Below are 18,570 nucleotides of genomic sequence, written 5' to 3' on the forward strand. Positions count from 1 at the left end.
TGGGGAGAATTTCTACAATAAGTATTATTGATAAAGGTCTCATTTCTCAAATACACAGGAAACTGAACAAAATTTATAAGAATACAGGTCATTTCCCAGGAGATAATAAATAGAAAAAAGGAAAAAAAGAGGCTGTTTTCAGATGAAAAAATGAGAGCTATCTATTGTCATATGAAAAAAAAGTCCTAAATCACTATGGATTAGAGAAATGAAAATCAAAATAACTTTGAGGTACCATATACACCTATCAAATTGGCTGGCAGAAAAGGAAAATGATCAGTTTTGGAGAGGAGTGGGGGAAAATTAGAAAAGTCAAGCACTGTTGGAATTGTGAATTAATCCAACTATTTTGCAGGGCAACTTGGAAATTCATCCAAAAAGTTATTCAAACTATGTATACCCTTTCACCAAAACAACTACTAGGTCTGTATCCCAAAGAGATCATAACAAAAGTAAAAGGATAAATATATACAACAATATTTAGAGCAACGACTTGTGGTGGCAAAAATTGAAAACTGAGAGCATGACCATCAGTTGGAGAATGGCTGAATAAAGTGTGGTATATGAATGTGTGGGATTGCAGATTTCAGAAAAAGCTGGAAAGACTTATATGAACTGATGCTCAGTGAAGTGAGCAGAACGAGGAAAACACCGTACACAGTACATAGCAACATTGTAAAGATGATCAACTATGATAGATATAGCTCTTGCAATACAGTGATCCAAGAATATTCCAACAGACTTGGGATAAAAAATGCCATCCACATTCAAAGAAAGAACTGAGGATTGAATGCAAATCAAAGCATATGACTTTTACATTTGTGGTTGTTTTTTTCTCATGGTTTTCTCCTTTTGCTTGGATTTTTCTTTCACAACATGAAAAATACAGAACTATGCTTATTTTTTTTTTATTTAATAGCCTTTTATTTACAGGATATATACATGGGTAACTTTACAGCATTAACAATTGCCAAACCTCTTGTTCCAATTTTTCACCTCTTACCCCCCACCCCCTCCCCCAGATGGCAGGATGACCAGTAGATGTTAAGTACATTAAAATATAAATTAGGTACACAATAAGTATACATGACCAAACCGTTATTTTGCTGTACAAAAAGAATCGGACTCTGAAATATTGTACAATTAGCTTGTGAAGGAAATCAAAAATGCAGGTGGGCATAAATATAGGGATTGGGAGTTCAATGTAATAGTTTTTAGTCATCACCCAGAGTTCTTTCTCTGGGCGTAGCTGGTTCAGTTCATTACTGCTCCATTGGAAATGATTTGGTTGATCTCCTTGCTGAGGATGGCCAGGTCCATCAGAACTGGTCATCATATAGTATTGTTGCTGAAGTATATAATGATCTCCTGGTCCTGCTCATTTCACTCAGCATCAGCAGAACTATGTTTAAAATGATTGTACAGGTATAACCTATATCAAATTGATTACTATCTTGGGGAGGGTTTAAGGAAGAAGAATTTGGAACTTAAAATCTTACAGAAAATTAATGTTGCAAATTATTTTTATATGTAATTGGATAAAGAAACAATTGAAAAGAGAAAAAATCGAAAAATTTATAGGACACAATATAAAAGGAAGAATATAGAAATAGAATGGAACTTGACAAAAACAAAATGAAAGCCAAAGGATACAGTAATGATCTGGAGATAATTAAAAAGAAAATCAAGAAGGACCAACTAGTAGTTTGTTACAGATGTTAAAATGTTAATTTTGTCTATAAAATGTAAATATTGTGAAATAGATTTACTTGATTATGATGATTTAAGGTCAAGGCCAATGTTACTTAAGTAAAAGATGAATATTTAGCAAACTTGAATAAAGAGGAAAAGGATCACTATTTTTAACCAATATATTACTAGGAATCATGGGAAATAGGGCAGAACGAGAAGACTGTACAGAGTAAAAGCAGTATTGTGACAATGGCCAAATGTGAAAGATTTAGCTCCTCTGATCCTGATCCTCCATGGCTCAGGAGTTTACACATAAGGAGCATTCAATCTATATCTAATCACTGTGCTTGTGTAAGGGATACCAAAAGAGCATCCAGTTCTGGTAGTTATTTCCCCACAACCTCTTTTGTCCCATTTCCCCCATTGTTTTTTCTCCTAGGATTTACTTACAAGAAAAAAAATAATCAAAAATAAACAACAGAGAAATAGTTGTAGGTTTCCAAGAATAAGGATTCAGAATCACTTAGATTGGCCCAGTAAGACCTAAAGCATTGTCCCTTCAGAGGACAGATTGAGTAAATTTGATGGATTAAGTCTGAGGTAGAAGAGGCAGGAAATGAAGGATGTGATAGAGCTCTGAACTCAGATATGCATCATTGGAGTTCCCTGATTCAAGGGGTCAGGGATAGCTCAGGCAAGAAGGAAAAATGAAAGCCCAAAGTACAACATCAAGGGCTGTGTGGATTAGTTCCAAGAGAAAGCAAGGATTTTCTGGTGATCAGTTCCAGCAGGCCAGTGGTCCATGGTTAGATCTTCTCCAGGGCCCTAAGACAGACTGTGAACAGCTGAAGACCATCTTATTGGACTTTTGAAAGGGAAATCTGCCCCGTCTATCAGACCTGGAATGCTCCCCTTGCTTCACTGACTACTGAGCTCTCTGACTTCTTTTAAATCTCAGCTAAAATCCTACCTTCTCTAGGAAACCTCTCCAAAGCCCTTTGAATTCCAACGCCTTATTTGTATTATTTCCTGCTTTTCCTGTATGTGGACTGCCTTGTATATATTTGGGGATAAGTTGCCCTCCCATTAGATTAGAAACTCCTTGAGGGCGGGGACTGTCTCTTTTTTTATCCCCAGGGCTTAGCACAGTGGCTGGCACAGAACAGGTGCTTTCAAAGTGTTTACTCATTAAATGATATAGTAGAGAAAGTGATGGCACTCTCAGGAATAGATCTCAATCACTCAAGCTATTCAAGAGTAACATCTAACGCCCTCTCACAGGAATTCAAGAACTTCTGCAGTCTTAATACCATTTCCTTTCTAACATTCCCAGATAAAGACCAACACTGAATAGTGGACAGAGAAACAGTCTCGGTTATAAAGTTTGGGTTCAAGTCTTTTCAGAAATAGACTCTGTGCCCCAAGTATACCATTTAACCTCTTGGTACCCAAGGAAACTAAAACAAAAAATTATAGAGCAATTCCTGACCTTCATGGGTATAGTTTCATCCTACATGGATAAAACTACATCTGATCCGTTAAAAAAAATATCCTCAGCACTCCTCCCAAGAGCTTTCCACTCCAGGTGGAAGTTCCTCTAAGGGAAGGGCACATTCACACTGGGTAGGAATGGCCCAGTCATGGTGTTTTTGGCTTTGTCTCAAGGGAAATAATCCATTTGGACCCCTACTCTATTCAATCTATATGATTTTTTATGGATTCATATCAAAGTTCTGTACATAAGGTATCAAAGCCGTGACCTGAAGAACCTAAGTTTACTTGCTTAACTATAGGACTATAACTGAAGCTCTCCACCACTGTTTTGTCTTGTCATTGTGACCAAGCCCAGTGTGGCAACTACATAGAAAATGCCTCAAAATACTATTCTTCCTCCAGACCAATCATTTCTCCAACAGCAGCAGATGACCACTTAGATCACTCACTGACTGTGATAGTTTATACAATTTCCTCCTGCAAAATTAAGAACGGTCCATTTTATAGGAAGATATCCCTTGCTTCACCCAACTTGTAACCCTGCTGACATATTGCTTACTTACTTATGCATCACATGTCAACCAATGGAATTATTCTGTAATTGGTATAGACTGCACATCTAGCCTTATAAAAATAGGGTCCTGGAAGGAGGAAGCATCTCAGATAGTGAGGAAATGCTGGAGTCCACCTCATTAGAAGGGACCATGGACCCATTAATAAAGTGCCATTGGCTTAGAACTCAGGCTCAGTTTCTTTTACTATAGCTGGGATAATTTCAATCTCCACAATATTGATGACCTCAAATGGGACTAATTTATCTAAATTTGTAAGCTCTGAAACACTTAAAATCTATTTTTATAAAAATTATATGGCCATAAATTTAATTTTTTGAACACAAAAAAAGTTTGGTTTTTGACTCAATTCTTAAGACCCGGGAGACTCTGCAGTGGAATTGCTAGTTCCTCATTTTCAGCACAAAAGCTTCCTCTTGGTTAAAATAATTTTGCGGGTTTTTTTTGGGGGGGAGGGGTTGCTTTAAATTTTTTAAAGGAATAATTAAATAATTCTTGTCATCAATAGAGAGATCTCTTAAATTAAGTGGGGTAACTTTCAGTGGCTCACTATATGGTAAAGAATCCATTTTATGATCAAGGAATTCCTTGATGGGTAGAATTTAGAAGAGAGATTTCCCATTCCACTGCTCTGACAACATCTTAAGAGAACAAGAATTTGGGGTAGAACAGAGTCTTAGGGGAAGAGATTCCCTCCACAGCAGTAAGCTGTCAAGCACTTGTGACCATCCTAAGAGAAATCTCACCCTCTTCTGACCTGAGAAGAAGGCTCATTACTTTTATAAAGATGATGAAAGGAAAAGACTACTTTCACTTATATTTGCTTATGATTAAGTGAGTTACTGACAATCAGAGCTAAATTTCCAGGAAGTTTTAAAGGAGAGTAGGTATAAATTTTGACCTTTAGTATCTACTTGACCAATCTTAGGACCCTAGAAGTTAAGCCTGAAAGTTAAGAATTGGAACTATTGGAGAATTTGTCAAAACAAATCCCTGAAAATTAGGAGGTTATCTGTAGGGAAAGACTCATGTGAGTGCTCTCAGGGAGTAGGAAATTGCTCTCCTTGTTTCATATTCAAGGGAGTTACTCTCCAGCACCTTCAGTTGAGATCTACTCAAAGAAAGGGTCCCCGGGAATTTAGTCCACTTCTCGCAGGGGAAGCTTCTCTGAAGCAGTGCTGCTCCTGGTCAGAGACACCTGTAGGAAAGACGGGGTCAGGAATGAGGGGAGCAATGCATCCTATGGGGTCCCAATTAGTTCAGGGCTGTACTCCCTGCTGGGGGATGACTAAAAAAAGCACTACCAAGCTTTGTAAAGTGTGATTTGAGAACACAAAAGGTTCAGGAGGATTTTTGTTGGCCAAAGAATGGAAATTTTGATTACTTAGAAAATTATGGAATTTTGAGCAAGTCTCCCCAAATCAGTTGAGAACAAATGAACTATTACTAGTGCTAAATTCTTCATCATTCTTAGTTTCTCTTGCTGGGGTTTTATGTTAAAAAAAAACAAAAAAAAAAAAAAAAAAAAACAAAAACCCTAGAGAAATGGAATTTCATTCAGATCTTCTAAATACTGGGGACTAAATAAAAAAGTACATGAAAAATGAGGGGATCCACTTGGAAAATTAAACTAAAGCAATTTGTATTATTATTAAATCACATTTTTATAAGATTCTAAGAGAATTAATATAATCAAGAAGCAGAAGGGTTATCATAGGCTGATTGTCTTCTTTATTAAGTATAGAACTTATAACCAATCAAGAGCTTGACTTCAAAGTTTCCTAGAGAATAACCTGAGAAGTTCAAGGCCGATTTAAAATTGTGTCGTGCTATATGTTCTGTGTGTGTCTGTTTTGTAAAGGACGAACCCGAGTTTAGTGGGTTCATTACTTCAGATAGAAAGGAACCTTATACAATCAGGAAAATCTTTTAAGAAAATGGGAAATATGTGTGTGATCTGAATACGCTATTTGTGCTTTGTGGTAAACTATAGTTAACAGGTATTTTACCTAGACTTTATCTTTTGGTGTGATTTATCAAAAAAAACAGGCTATTAAAAAAATCTTAAAAGAACAAATTTCTCTTTCTTCTTCATTTTTCATCTGGCCATATTGGATAATTGATGAGAAGAAAGACATACAGAAATTCATTGAAAATTAAGGTTTTTTTAAATGACTGGAAATTAAATTTGTGGGGAAAATAAGGACTAAACAAATTTCTTCCATTTGTAAATCATAATTTGGATGACTTTATAAAATATTTTGATACACTTAAGGAATCCTATCAAATTCTATAGAGCTTAATGAAAATAACCACACAAAAAAATCACAATTCAGTTATTCCCAAAGAGACTTTTTAAAATGAGTAAGGATTGATTTAAAGCTGAAGTTTACATTTTGAAAAGTCTTATTAGTCATGAGATATGTTCAGGAGAGATTCAGTGAAACAGGGATTCAGGAAGTGTTAAAATAAGAAAATTTTGGGAAATATTAAAGGAGAAATTACATTTAAAATCTTATAAGCGTAAATAATTCCACAACTCAAAAAATTTAAAAAGGAAACACATTTGTTAAGTCTAGAGAAGTTTCAGCTTGCTTATCTCTGAATCTGAAGTTTTAGGGAATCAATCTGTGAAACTGATTTTCATTTTAGTATGGAATCTTAAGGTATATTTAAAAACTTTATTTAAAGCTGGGATAACTTTATAATACGAAAGAATATTTATTATAGGAAGGCAGGATAAGAAAATTTCACACCATCTTCAGAAAAGGATAAAAATAAGTGGAATTGGAATTCATTGAACCTTCTGTTTTTTAAACAACCAATCTGAGAGCACAGAATCCCACCTGATTGGGATTCTGACTGATATTGAATCTCAATATGCTCCCAGAAAAAGAAAACTTGTTTTGAAATCAGAAAGCAACTAAAGGTAGGTGAAATTCAATGTTACTATTACAGTTTACATCTATTGTTTAGATAAAGTAGAAACATGATAAAACTCATGATGATATCAGTTGGCTAGTGAAAATAATTCAAATTATATGAGGCCAAAGTAAGTTAGAGAAAGAATTACTGAAGAAAGAATTGAAGAATATGGATAACAAATGGAAATAGAAATAAATTTAGTGCATGCACTCCTAACACAGAATGCTCAGATTAGAAAAGATCAAATGAAACTGAGCATATGGCTTATAAATCCATATAAAGGTATAAAATACTGAAAATTTGAGACATTAAAAAAAAATTTCCAAATTCAGTAAAGAACAAAATAAATGGACTTAATTCTGGGTAATTTTAAAGGAAATAGAAAAAAATTACTCTTCAGAAAAGTATAATCTCCATCAGATATACTTACATTTCTGTGCCATATCTGGGCTCTGACTGAATCCCCTGGGCGTTGCCAGAGTAGCTGGATGAATATCTTTCCAACATAAGAGATTCATTTTTAGGAGAGAGATGATTTCTTACCTAACATCATCCTGCTAGCTAAAATTAACACCCTACAACGTGGAATTTGTGCCAAGTTGTCTTTGAGCCTATTTGCCTATCACATATAAAACAAAATTATGTGATTGTAACTAAGATTGCCAAAAGCCTTTAAAGAAATTAATAGGAACTGAGTATTTCTAACTAATAAAGAACCAAAAAGGGGATTACTAGATAAATTAAGTAGAAAGAGTAGTGTTGCATAAGAAAATAAGGAAAATGGCTAACAATGAGGGGAGATAGGTAAAGAAATTTGGAGTTTGCTTGCCCTGTGTAAATTCAGAGTTTGAAAGTAAGTTTCATAGTTTTAAAAAGGAAATTTCGGAGAGGGTCTTAAATTGAAAAAGATTTAGGAATATTCTTAAGTGATGTTCTTTTGATAGTTGCTACATGCATTCTTTCTCTAATCAGTATAAGGCTAGAAAACACATTTCATAAAATGCATGTTGATTGATTGATAGAGAAAGGATTATCTCAGGTTTTAATAGTGACACTAAAGAACTAGTAATTTAGAAAATTTAAAGGAATTGGTTTGGGTCTTTGGTTAATTAAAAAAACAGTAATGGGAAGTTGGGAGTGTCACCATGAAATTTTCTTTTTTAATATGTCAACTAAAAATAATGGAACTTTGTGCAAAGTGAAGCTTAGTTATTGTTATTAGTCATTATAAGATAAAACTGACTGGCTTGAAGATGTTATAATGGTAGTAAATTAAAGAATCCAATCAGTCCTTGTATTACAAAAAGAACAGTGAATATTTATACCATCTCCCAGGGTTGTCGGGAGAAACACACAATTATGAAGTGCTTAACACAGTGCCTGGCTTGTGTAAAGGATGAAGGCTATACTATTCAGATCTTGAGGGACTATAATTGAGCAAAATGTTATCCTATGTCTAGATACCTTTTCTACCTGGCATAGAATATTAACAAAATTGGGGAAAATATAGGCTAAAGATCTTAAAATATTACTAAAAATAGTTTAAGCAACTTTAAAGAAAAAGAAAAAGGCTGGCACATGGCGGGCGCTGCATAAACCACTATGATTAGCATGAAACTGTCAGGGATAATAAGATAAATGACTTGCTATGAATTGAAAAGTCTGAAAGGTATTTTGGCTAGTTATTATGTGTTTATTAATGTTTTAATGCAAGAAAGCTAAGAAAAACAGGGAGATGAATTTCTTTTTCTTTTCAATTTGAATACTGTTAGATTATAAATATATCTATTATGAGATTGTTGGAGTACATTTTTTAAAAATAGAAAATAATAATAGTAAATGACTATTGGGAGAAAAACATGGTAAAAATCTTCTTAGGAAACAAAATCAATGCAACCAGGATTAGAGGGGAAGCAGAAAGCTGGGAAAAATTTTTTTACAACCAGTGTTTCTGATAAAAGCCTTATTTCTAAAATATATAAAGAACTGAGTGAAATTTATAACACAAGTCATTCCCAACTGATAAAAGGTCAAAATATAAGAACAATTTTCTACCTCATGTCTATCAGATTGGCTAAGGTGATAAGAAAAGATAATGATAAATATTGGAGGTGATGTGGGAAAACTGGGACACGATACATTGTTGGTGGAGTTGTGAAATGATCCAACCATTCTGGAGAGCAATTTGGAACTATACCCAAAAGGCTATAAAACTGTGCACACCCTTTGATCAAGCAGTGCCACCAGTGGGTCTGTATCCTAAAGAAATAATAAAAAAGGGAAAAGGATCCACATGGGCAAAAATGTTCATAGCAGCCCTCTTTGTGGTGGGGAAGAACTGGAAACTGAGTGGATGCCCACCAATTCGGAAATGGCTGAATAAGTTATGGTATATGAAAGTAATGGAATATTATTGATCTATAAAAAATGATAAATTGGTTGAGTTTAGAAAGGCATGGAAAGACTTACAAAATTGAAGCTGAGTGAAACAAGTAGATTAGGAAAAACACTGTACACAGCAACAAGACTGTGCAATCATCAGCTATGACAGACTTAGCTCTTCTTAGCAATTCAGTGATCCAAGGCAATCCAAAACACTTTGGATGGAAAACGTAATCTGCTTTCACAGACTGAATGCAAATCAACACATTCTATGCTCACTTTTTTTTTCTTCTAGTTTTTCCCTTTTGTTCTAATTTTTTCTCCCATCAAGATTCATATGAAAATATTTTTAAAATAAATGTACATATATAACCAAAAAAAGCAAGATATTATTTAACATGTAACTGGGGAAAATTAGGGGAAAAAATGCTCTTCGGAAATCTTTGTCTTTGAGGTTCCTTGGGATGAATTCTACTGATAAGAGTCTTGTAAAACTTTGCAGCTTTGCCATTTAAGGAACTGAGGCCTTTCCTACCTAAAGTGAAGAAGTTATATTTTTGAATAGTAAAGCAGATATCATGTAGGATCATGTGGATACTCCTGTATCTTTTAATGCTATGATTGAACCAGCTGTTCACTCTGCTTCAACTAGTAGTGAAGAAGTAGAAAGAGCAGTGCAGTGCTAAACAGGTCTCCTGGGGCTGGGTGACTAAAGTGGCACTCCATCCCTCCCAGAACTTCCACCACCAGTTATACGTCTTTGGTATATAAAGAGGTATTACTGTGTCACATATTGGATTTAATTAGGCAAGAGTGAACCAACTTCAGACATCATCCCAGTGGCAACCTGTGTGACAGCCACTTGTCCAACTTGGGCAACTCTGAATCAGCTTCCTTTCAAGTCACATTGCTACCTTGTATCCTCTCTGAGCACCTGCAGAAGATTATGACTGTGCCCAAGGCAGCTCTTGACCAGAGTTGAACTATTCTCTAGTGCTAAAAGCCACAGTCCCCTCGGATACCGTAGCTTTCACTAGGGAAACTGTGCCCAGTTTGTCTACTTTGACTCTCATCTCTGGCTAATCCCATATCTATTCTAGAAATGGTCTCTCTTTGGCTTTATCTGCACATCAAGGAGAGTGTGGGAAATGAATGAATGATAGTTTAAAAATAATTCTAGATTAGATTTGGAGGCTAATATATAAGAAAAACATCACTTTTCTAGCCCTAAACTAAAATTATTGAAATGTTGCTGTTTGAGAAAGAGTTTCTTAGGACTTCAATTTCCTGCTATTCTGATGTCTCTCTCTGGGAAAGTCAACAGAACTTCCTTGTAAAACTGAAGATTCCCTTGACCTCTCCCATCTTGATGAATATGAATTTCCCCACTTCGCTAATTCTGCACATGGTCTAGACATCCTGTCATGCAACTCGCTGCTTATGGCTCATACCTGAAACCAAAGAGAACTAACACTGCTGTGTCTCTCTCTTTCTTCTCACACAGCAAATTCCATTAATAAGAGAAAGTATTAAAAAAAAAATGACCCTTATAATTATACATGCTACTATAGTAACGGATCACTTTGAATTATCATTTGAATCACAGATAACATAGACATAAGTCTTACAATTGGTGGGTTATTTAGTTTATAAGATGCCACACTATTACATTCTTTCATTATGATAACATGATTAGTAGGACACCTGACATAATTTCCAAAACTGGATTAAGAATTTATATGTAGGGGTGCAGTGGACAGAGCAACAGCCCTGGAGTCAGGAGGACCTAAGTTCAAATCTAACCTCAGACACCTAACACTTCCTAGCTGTGTGACCCTGGGCAAGTCACTTAACCCCAAATGCCTCAGCAAAAATAATAATAATAATTTACATGTATCTACTTATTCAGTGCCATACCAATCAAATTATTATACCCAGGAAATTATTTTACAGTGCTAGAAAAAAAATAATAACAAAGTTCATGTGGAAGAAGAAAAGGTCAAGAATTTCAAGAGAATTACTGAAAAAAAATTAAATAAAAGTGGCCTATCTGTACCAGACCTAAAACTATATTATAAAGCAGCAGTCATCAAAACCACTTGGTAATGGCTAAGAAACAGAGTTGATGATGGATAAAATAATCAATGACTATATTAATATAACATTTGACAAATCCAAAGACCCCAGCTTTTGGGATAAGAACTCACTCTCTGACAAAAACTGCTAGGAAAATTGGAAACTAGTATGGCAGAAACCAGGAATTGATCCATACCTAACACCCTATACCAAATTAAGGTCAAAATGGGTTCATGGTTTAGACATAAAACGTGGTATTATAAACTAATTAGAAAAATGATAGTTTAAGTTCAAGGGTTCTGATAAAGGCCTCATTTCTAAAATACATAGAGAACTGATGCCACTTCATAAAAATTCAAGCTACTCTTGATAAATGGTCAAAGGATATGAACCAACAATTTTCAGATGAAGAAACTGAAATCATTTCTAGCCATATGAAAAGGTGCTCTAAATCTAAATCTAAACCTTTTGCTCTTCCAAATGAATTTTGTTGTTATTTTTTTCTAGGTCATTAAAATAGTTTCTTGGGAGTCTGACTGGTACAGCACTAAATAAATAGATTAGTTTAGGTAGTACTGTCATCTTTATTATATTTGCTCCTATCCAAGAGCATTTAATATTTTTCCAGTTGCTTAGATCTGACTTTATTTGTGTAGAAAGTGTTTTGTAATTTTGCTCATATAATTCCTGACATTCCCTTGGCAGATAGATTCCCAAATATTTTATACTATCGACAGTTATTTTAAATGGAATTTTTCTTTGTATCTCTTGCTGTTGGATTTTGTTAGTGATGTATAAAGGAATATTATTGTTGTAAAAGAAATGATCATCAGGATGATTTTAGAGAGGGCTGGAGAGACTTATATGAACTAATGCTGAGTGAAATGAGCAAAACCAGGAGATCCATGGCAACAATAAGACTATAGAACGATCAATTCTGGAGGACTTGGCTCTCTTCAACAATGAGATGATTTCAGGCCAGTTCCAATAATCTTGTGATAAAGACAACCATCTACACCCAGAGAGAAGACTGTGGGAACTGAGTATGGATCACAATATAGCATTTTCCCTCTTTTTGTTGTTGTTTGCTTGCATTTGATTTTCTTTCTAATTTTTGATCTGATTTTTTTGTGCAGCAAGATAATTGTATAAATATTTATGTGTAATGTCCAGACTAGGTCCCTAGAGGCCTCAGGATCAGTCAGAGTCAGGATTAATTAAAGTTCTTAGTCTTTAGGGGAGAAGTGAAGGAGGTAGGCAAGCTGCCACGGGACTTGCCAAAGATGTCTCCTGGATTTTGGACCAGATCTGAAGTCTCCAGCTTCTCTCCTCCTTGTCCTGCAGCCAAGTGACCCTGACCTTTCTCCCCCAGCCCTCCAATCCTTACCTACAATTATCTCACCACCAAACATTCAGCAAGCACCAATGGTGAGGAGCGCCATCACATCATCATCTCATCTAAATATGTATATAGAGCCATTATCTTACATCAAATAGGTAATTAGCCTTAAGTGTTCTGCTGTCTGATTCAAGCATACTTTTTCAGAGTTTCAGCCCTCTACATTTATGCATATATTGGATTGAACATATATTTTTACCATGTTTAACATATATTGGATTATTTGCCATCTAGGGGAGGGAGTTGGAGAAAGGAAGGAAAATTTGGAACACAAGGTTTTGCAAGGGTTAATGTTGAAAAATTATCCATGCATATGTTTTGACAATAAAAAGCTTTAATAAAAAAAAATTGTACTCAAAAAAAAGGAAAGAAAATAAAAAACTTTAATTAAAAAAAAAGAATTTACTTGTAAAAAATTATCTATTTAAGTATTAATAGACACAAAAATTCATTTTCCAATTCAGGCCCTCATGATGGAAGAATTAAAAATCTCCCAAGTTTTAGGTGAATTGTATATTTTTAATAAACTAATTCCTCTTTTAGCTCTATTTTATATTGAATTTGAGTTGAGTTTTAGCATCTTAGACACAGATCTAGAAGGAAGACGCCTCTTTAGAGCTTATCTAAGAACATGTTTTGGAAATATAAAATTAAATACTCTGAACTTTTTTCATCTACATAAAGGAAATATAAGCTTTAATAACTGAATCCACCTAAAACTATGAAGCTATGATTATTTTAAACTTCTTGTTAAAACTCATGGGACTGTAATCAATATGAGTCTCAGTATGTTTGTAGGTATGATCATCAAGGAATTCTATTAGGTCAATGATCTATGATATCAATAACTTTATGGAATCAACATCCATAAATTACAGGTGGAAGACTCAAGGGGAAGGCTGGGAGAACTATTCTTGGCATGAGCTGAGGCAGGACTCTCCTGACTTGATTTCCTAGGAAATGGAAAATATTCCGTGCTTTAAGCCAGGCTCAATAAAACTGGCTAGTCGTATAACTCTAGTTGAGAACTGATATGAAGTGAGGAAAGTAAGAAAGCTTCTCTATATATATATATAATGTCACTATTTTTCTTTCTATGGCAAATTTCTATAATCATGGCTTTATTTCAAAGGTTAATACTGGAACATATCTGAGCTATTACAATAAGACAGGCATAAAGTTTGAGCTGTTTAACCTAAAATTTTATTCCTTTACAAAATAAATGTGAATTGGACATTGATGGAATAGTTTGTGGGATCAAATTGTTATAGTATTAATTATTTAGCAGAAACATCTTTAGTTTTACTTTTAAATTTTAAAAATGATAGAGTATCTTGTGTGGTCTAAATGGGGGGGGGGGGGGGGGGAAGGTAAGGAAAGCTTATTTCAGTTTATTACTACCACCTGAAAGTTGAATAGGTCTTGAAAGGCAAACCTGTTTGTACACTGTCTTGAAATTGACCACTCAATGCATTTATCCATTCCATGCCAGAAAGGAATACCTGGGAGTCAGAACCAAGAAGACCTGGTCAGTGAATGGACACTATGGGAGTGGAGCTGGGGGTGAGGAAGATGATTCCAAGTTGGAATTCCAAGATTCCAGTGACTGAAAGAAAGAAACTCCCTGCAAAGAAACAGGAAGTTTGGAGGAATGGCAGGTGGGGGATGGAGGGAAGGTGAGTTCCATTTTGGACATGTCCAGTAGGTGGACTGGGACACAAGGGGCACCAGGAGACAAGTTAAGTCTGGCAAGGTTGTTCTTCCCTTACTTTTCCAACCTTGTCATGTCTGTACTTCTTACCTTTCTCTTGGAGGTCATGGCCTCCCCAAAATCATTCCTTCTCCAGTGTTTCCTTGAGATTCTGAGCTTTCCCGAGTCTTGTCTCCCTAGAAAGATGGAAGAGTTATCTTAGAATGGATTCTTGCTTCTCAGGGTGTAAGGTTAATCTAGGTTCAGAATTTACATTCTACAGGCACAGACTCAAAGGGGGCAAGTGCAAGTTGATTACTGCTCAGAGCCTTGATTTGTAGAAGACATAAGGGAAGAGGAAACTTGTAATACAGAAATAATGGACAACTTAACAGGTGTTATCACAGTAATGACAAAACCAGACAAACAGGTACCATTCACCATCACTAATTTGGGAAACAGCCACTCCTGAGTTTTCTGAGGGACCCAGTCAGAATGCACCCTGAAGAGGGAAAACTCCCAGGCAAGGCGGCCCTTCCTGGGTGAAACTCCAAAATGTCTACCTCCCTTGAATTCTATATAGACTGAGAACAAAGAAGGCCCCGTGCCAAGTTTATGATGTCATATATGACCCCCTGGACGCATCATCTTCCCAGTTATGGGTCACCAAGGGGAGTAGTTCATTCATTCCTTTAAGGCAGCTGGTTTCTCTCAGGGAAATGGCCAGGTTTCCAAGGTAAACCACATAGCAAGGCTCAAAGGAAGCGCTTAAATCAAGCCCAAGGAAAAGTGGCCTGTTCTTCCTGTGCCTCCCCGTGTCTCATCCTTATGTTCTCAGTATAAGGTTATACAAAAATACCTGGCTGACACTCATGGAGATTCCTTACAATCCCAGAAAATATTCCAAGGCCATGGCTGAGACTGCTACCAGTACCAGGAGTCATTACCAGCTGAGCAAGAATTCTAGTGCTTCAGACTATGGAGATTCTGCCAAAAGGTGCTGGGATATGAAACATCACTTTCTAACTTGAGAACCTGCACACAACTGCCCTTTGATGTCTAAAAGAACTGATTATCTAAGCCAGCAAAGAAAACCTCTATTCATATTGAGATCTTTAGTTATACACACAAATACACATATAACAAGTACTTTGAGAGGTAGAAAAGAGAAAAGAAAAAGATAAAAAGGTGATAGAAAAAGAGAACAAAGGAAAAGACAGAAGAAAAGAACACAGAGAGAAAAGTAAAAGAAAAAAAATTTTAAGAGGACAAGTAAAAGAAATGAATAAAGGAAAAAAGACAGAAAAGGAGAACAAAGAGAAAGAGAAAAGTAAAAGGTCTGGAAGAACTGGCTCCAGACCCTGAGTAGGAGCTGTCATTCACTAGCCATGTGAGCCTGGCCAAGTCACATTACTTTTCCAGGCCTAAGCAATGAGAGAGCTGGATTTGAAGAACTCTATCTCTGTTCCTTCCCCAGGCAGGTAAGTGATGCAGTACATAGAGCACTAGGCCCGGAGGCAGGAAGACCTGAGTTCAAATCCAGTCCCAGATAATTAATAGCTGGATGACGCTAAGCAAGTCACTTAACTTTACTTGCCTCAGTTTCTTCAATCTTAATATGAGGATAATCATAGCTCCTAGCTCAGTGTCATGTAAAAGGGAGAATATTTGTAAAAAGCACTTGGCCCACACATACTAGCACCAACATAAATAATTACTTGCCTTCAGTTCATCTTCAAAAATGGGCATAACAAGGACATCCATTTCTCAGGGTTGTTGTGAAGATTAAATAAGAATATTTCTAAAAAGCATTTAGCACAGTGTCTTGAATAAGGCAGACACTCCATACATATTTACTCCCTTCCTAACTCATCTGAAAAATGGGGAGGAGAATAATAGCATCTAACTCTCGGGATTATCTTGAAAAATAAATGAAATAACAATGTTGAATGCTTTAAAAACTGTTAAGGTCTTTAATTGTCACGGGCCCAGCAGAACTTTAGGAAAGATTCAAAATATGTAACAATAAAATTTACATTTCAAGAAAGCAAATATAATAACAGAAGACATTACAGCATGAATGTCCATCTTTTCTGTGCTTCCTTGAGGTTATTCTTTCGTTCGCTACTGTCCATTTTGCGCACTGTTCTTTTTTCCCCTTTCACTGTGTCCACTTCCCCCAAGCAGGCTGCAAGCAAGCACGGAGATATTTATTACACAGACACATACAACTCCACGGGCATCCACACACCTCTATCTATATACACATTCACACAGACCTGAATGCATACACACAGACACACACATGTATGCATGCATATAAGTACATACATACACATATATCTAAATGCACGCTTAAGCTTACATATATTCGTACAGACACAACACCCGTCTGCACCCCTCCACACACGTGCACATATCTAGAAACACACTCACATACACATCCATGCATGCAAACAAAAACATGCACCCGCCTTCATCCCCTCACATACACATATATGTATAAATCTACATGCATACAAATAGGCATAGATGCATGCAAATAGATGCCCATCTGCAGCCTGGACCACAAACGGATCTATGCGTATGCATGCTATCACATCTACACGCACACACGCACGTCCATATATATATATATAGTGAAATGTTTACCCACATCTACACGCACACACGTCTGGATGCCGTACTGTGCACACATGCATCCACACCCCCTCACACGTACACGCCCATGTAGACACGCGCACGCCCACGCACGTGACACACGCACAGGACTCGCGCACTCACGCGCGCGCCCACGCACGTGACACACGCACAGGACTCGCGCACTCACGCGCGCGCCCACGCACGTGACACACGCACAGGACTCGCGCATTTACACGCGCACGCCCACGCATGTGACACGCACAAGACTCGCGCACTCACACGCACGCCCACGCACGTGACACACGCACAGGACTCGCGCACTCACACGCACGCCCACGCACGTGACACGCGCACAGGACTCGCGCACTCACACGCACGCCCACGCACGTGACACACGCACAGGACTCGCGCACTCACGCGCACGCCCACGCACGTGACACACGCACAGGACTCGCGCACTCACGCGCACGCCCACGCACGTGACACACGCACAGGACTCGCACTCACGCGCGCGCCCACGCACGTGACACACGCACAGGACTCGCGCACTCACGCGCACGCCCACGCACGTGACACACGCACAGGACTCGCGCACTCACGCGCACGCCCACGCACGTGACACACGCACAGGACTCGCGCACTCACGCGCACGCCCACGCACGTGACACACGCACAGGACTCGCGCATTTACACGCACGCCCACGCACGTGACACGCGCACAGGACTCGCGCACTCACACGCACGCCCACGCACGTGACACACGCACAGGACTCGCGCACTCACGCGCACGCCCACGCACGTGACACACGCACAGGACTCGCGCATTTACACGCGCAGCGCGCGCGGCTAAGACAAGACCCTCCTGGCGGAGCCGTTCGCTTTCCCTGTCAGAGGCTGTTCCTTGCCCTCCCCCACTAGGGACCTCTCCCTCCCTCTATCGCACTCCCGCCCGGTCCCGCTGCCGTGAACCCCAACTTCCACTTTTATAAAGAGGGAGCCACGCTCTTTCAGGCTCACAAACACGGGTGGAAGCGGGGCCTTGCACGGAAGCTCCCCACCCCCTCTGACCCACGGCTTACCTCAGGAAGGTGTCCCGGCTCTGCCCCCTACGCCAAGACTCCGAGGGCGGGGCCTCTGTGCTTTTTTCACAGGCGCTTAATTAATGCTTAGGGCTATTTACATTTCCTTGCTGGCACACAGCAGGTGCTTAATCAATGCTTAGGGCTATTTACATTTCCTTGCTGGCACACAGCAGGCGCTTAATCAATGCTGTCTGCGGCTGGTCCTCAGGGACGCACTTGAGTAAAAAAGTGGGGCTCCAGGGACGAGCTCGGGGCATGAAGAAGGTAGCCTCGCGCCAGAATTAGGAGCCTGGATCCCTGGGATCCGTTTCTCCCTCTCCCAGCTCCGGAGCCGTCTCTCCACCTGCGCTGCCCCAGGCCAGACCGCTCCCGCACACAGATACTCAGCCGCCAGCCTGGCAACTTTCCCCAACCTCCGCCTCAGTGGAAAAGGATGGGACTAGACACCTCCCACTGCGCCTGCTCAGAGGCGGCGTGGCCCTCGCCGGCATCCGTCGGAATCCGAGCGTTCCATTCTGGGAAATGTAGTCTGGCGGAGGGCGCGCAGGCGCCATCTAGTTCCAATCCCGGGTTCCGACGCCGTGGTTAAGCACCTGTAGCGGAAAGTAGGCGGTG

At 38.4% G+C, this 18,570-nt stretch overlaps 1 protein-coding gene across 4 annotated transcripts in view; it reads right to left on the minus strand.

Moving 5' to 3' along the window:
* Positions 1-18,038, minus strand: part of LOC111718819 (zinc finger protein 708-like) — a 30,243-nt gene extending 12,205 nt beyond the window's left edge. For 2 of the 4 annotated variants that reach the window (XM_031949841.1, XM_031949839.1), the window contains exons 1-2: positions 17,953-18,038; positions 14,342-14,427 (exon numbers count right to left, since the gene is read on the minus strand). In XM_031949841.1, the coding sequence (XP_031805701.1) occupies positions 14,342-14,359 (18 nt within the window). In that variant the 5' untranslated portion in view covers positions 14,360-14,427; positions 17,953-18,038. Of the gene's footprint in view, positions 1-14,341; positions 14,428-16,303; positions 16,992-17,952 lie in introns of those variants that run through there. The other 2 variants (XM_031949840.1, XM_031949842.1) reach the window with 2 other exon arrangements.
* Positions 18,039-18,570: the final 532 nt, after the last annotated feature.

The sequence above is a fragment of the Sarcophilus harrisii genome, chromosome 2 (genome assembly GCF_902635505.1).
Source record: "Sarcophilus harrisii chromosome 2, mSarHar1.11, whole genome shotgun sequence".
Classification (NCBI taxonomy): Eukaryota; Metazoa; Chordata; class Mammalia; order Dasyuromorphia; family Dasyuridae; genus Sarcophilus; species Sarcophilus harrisii.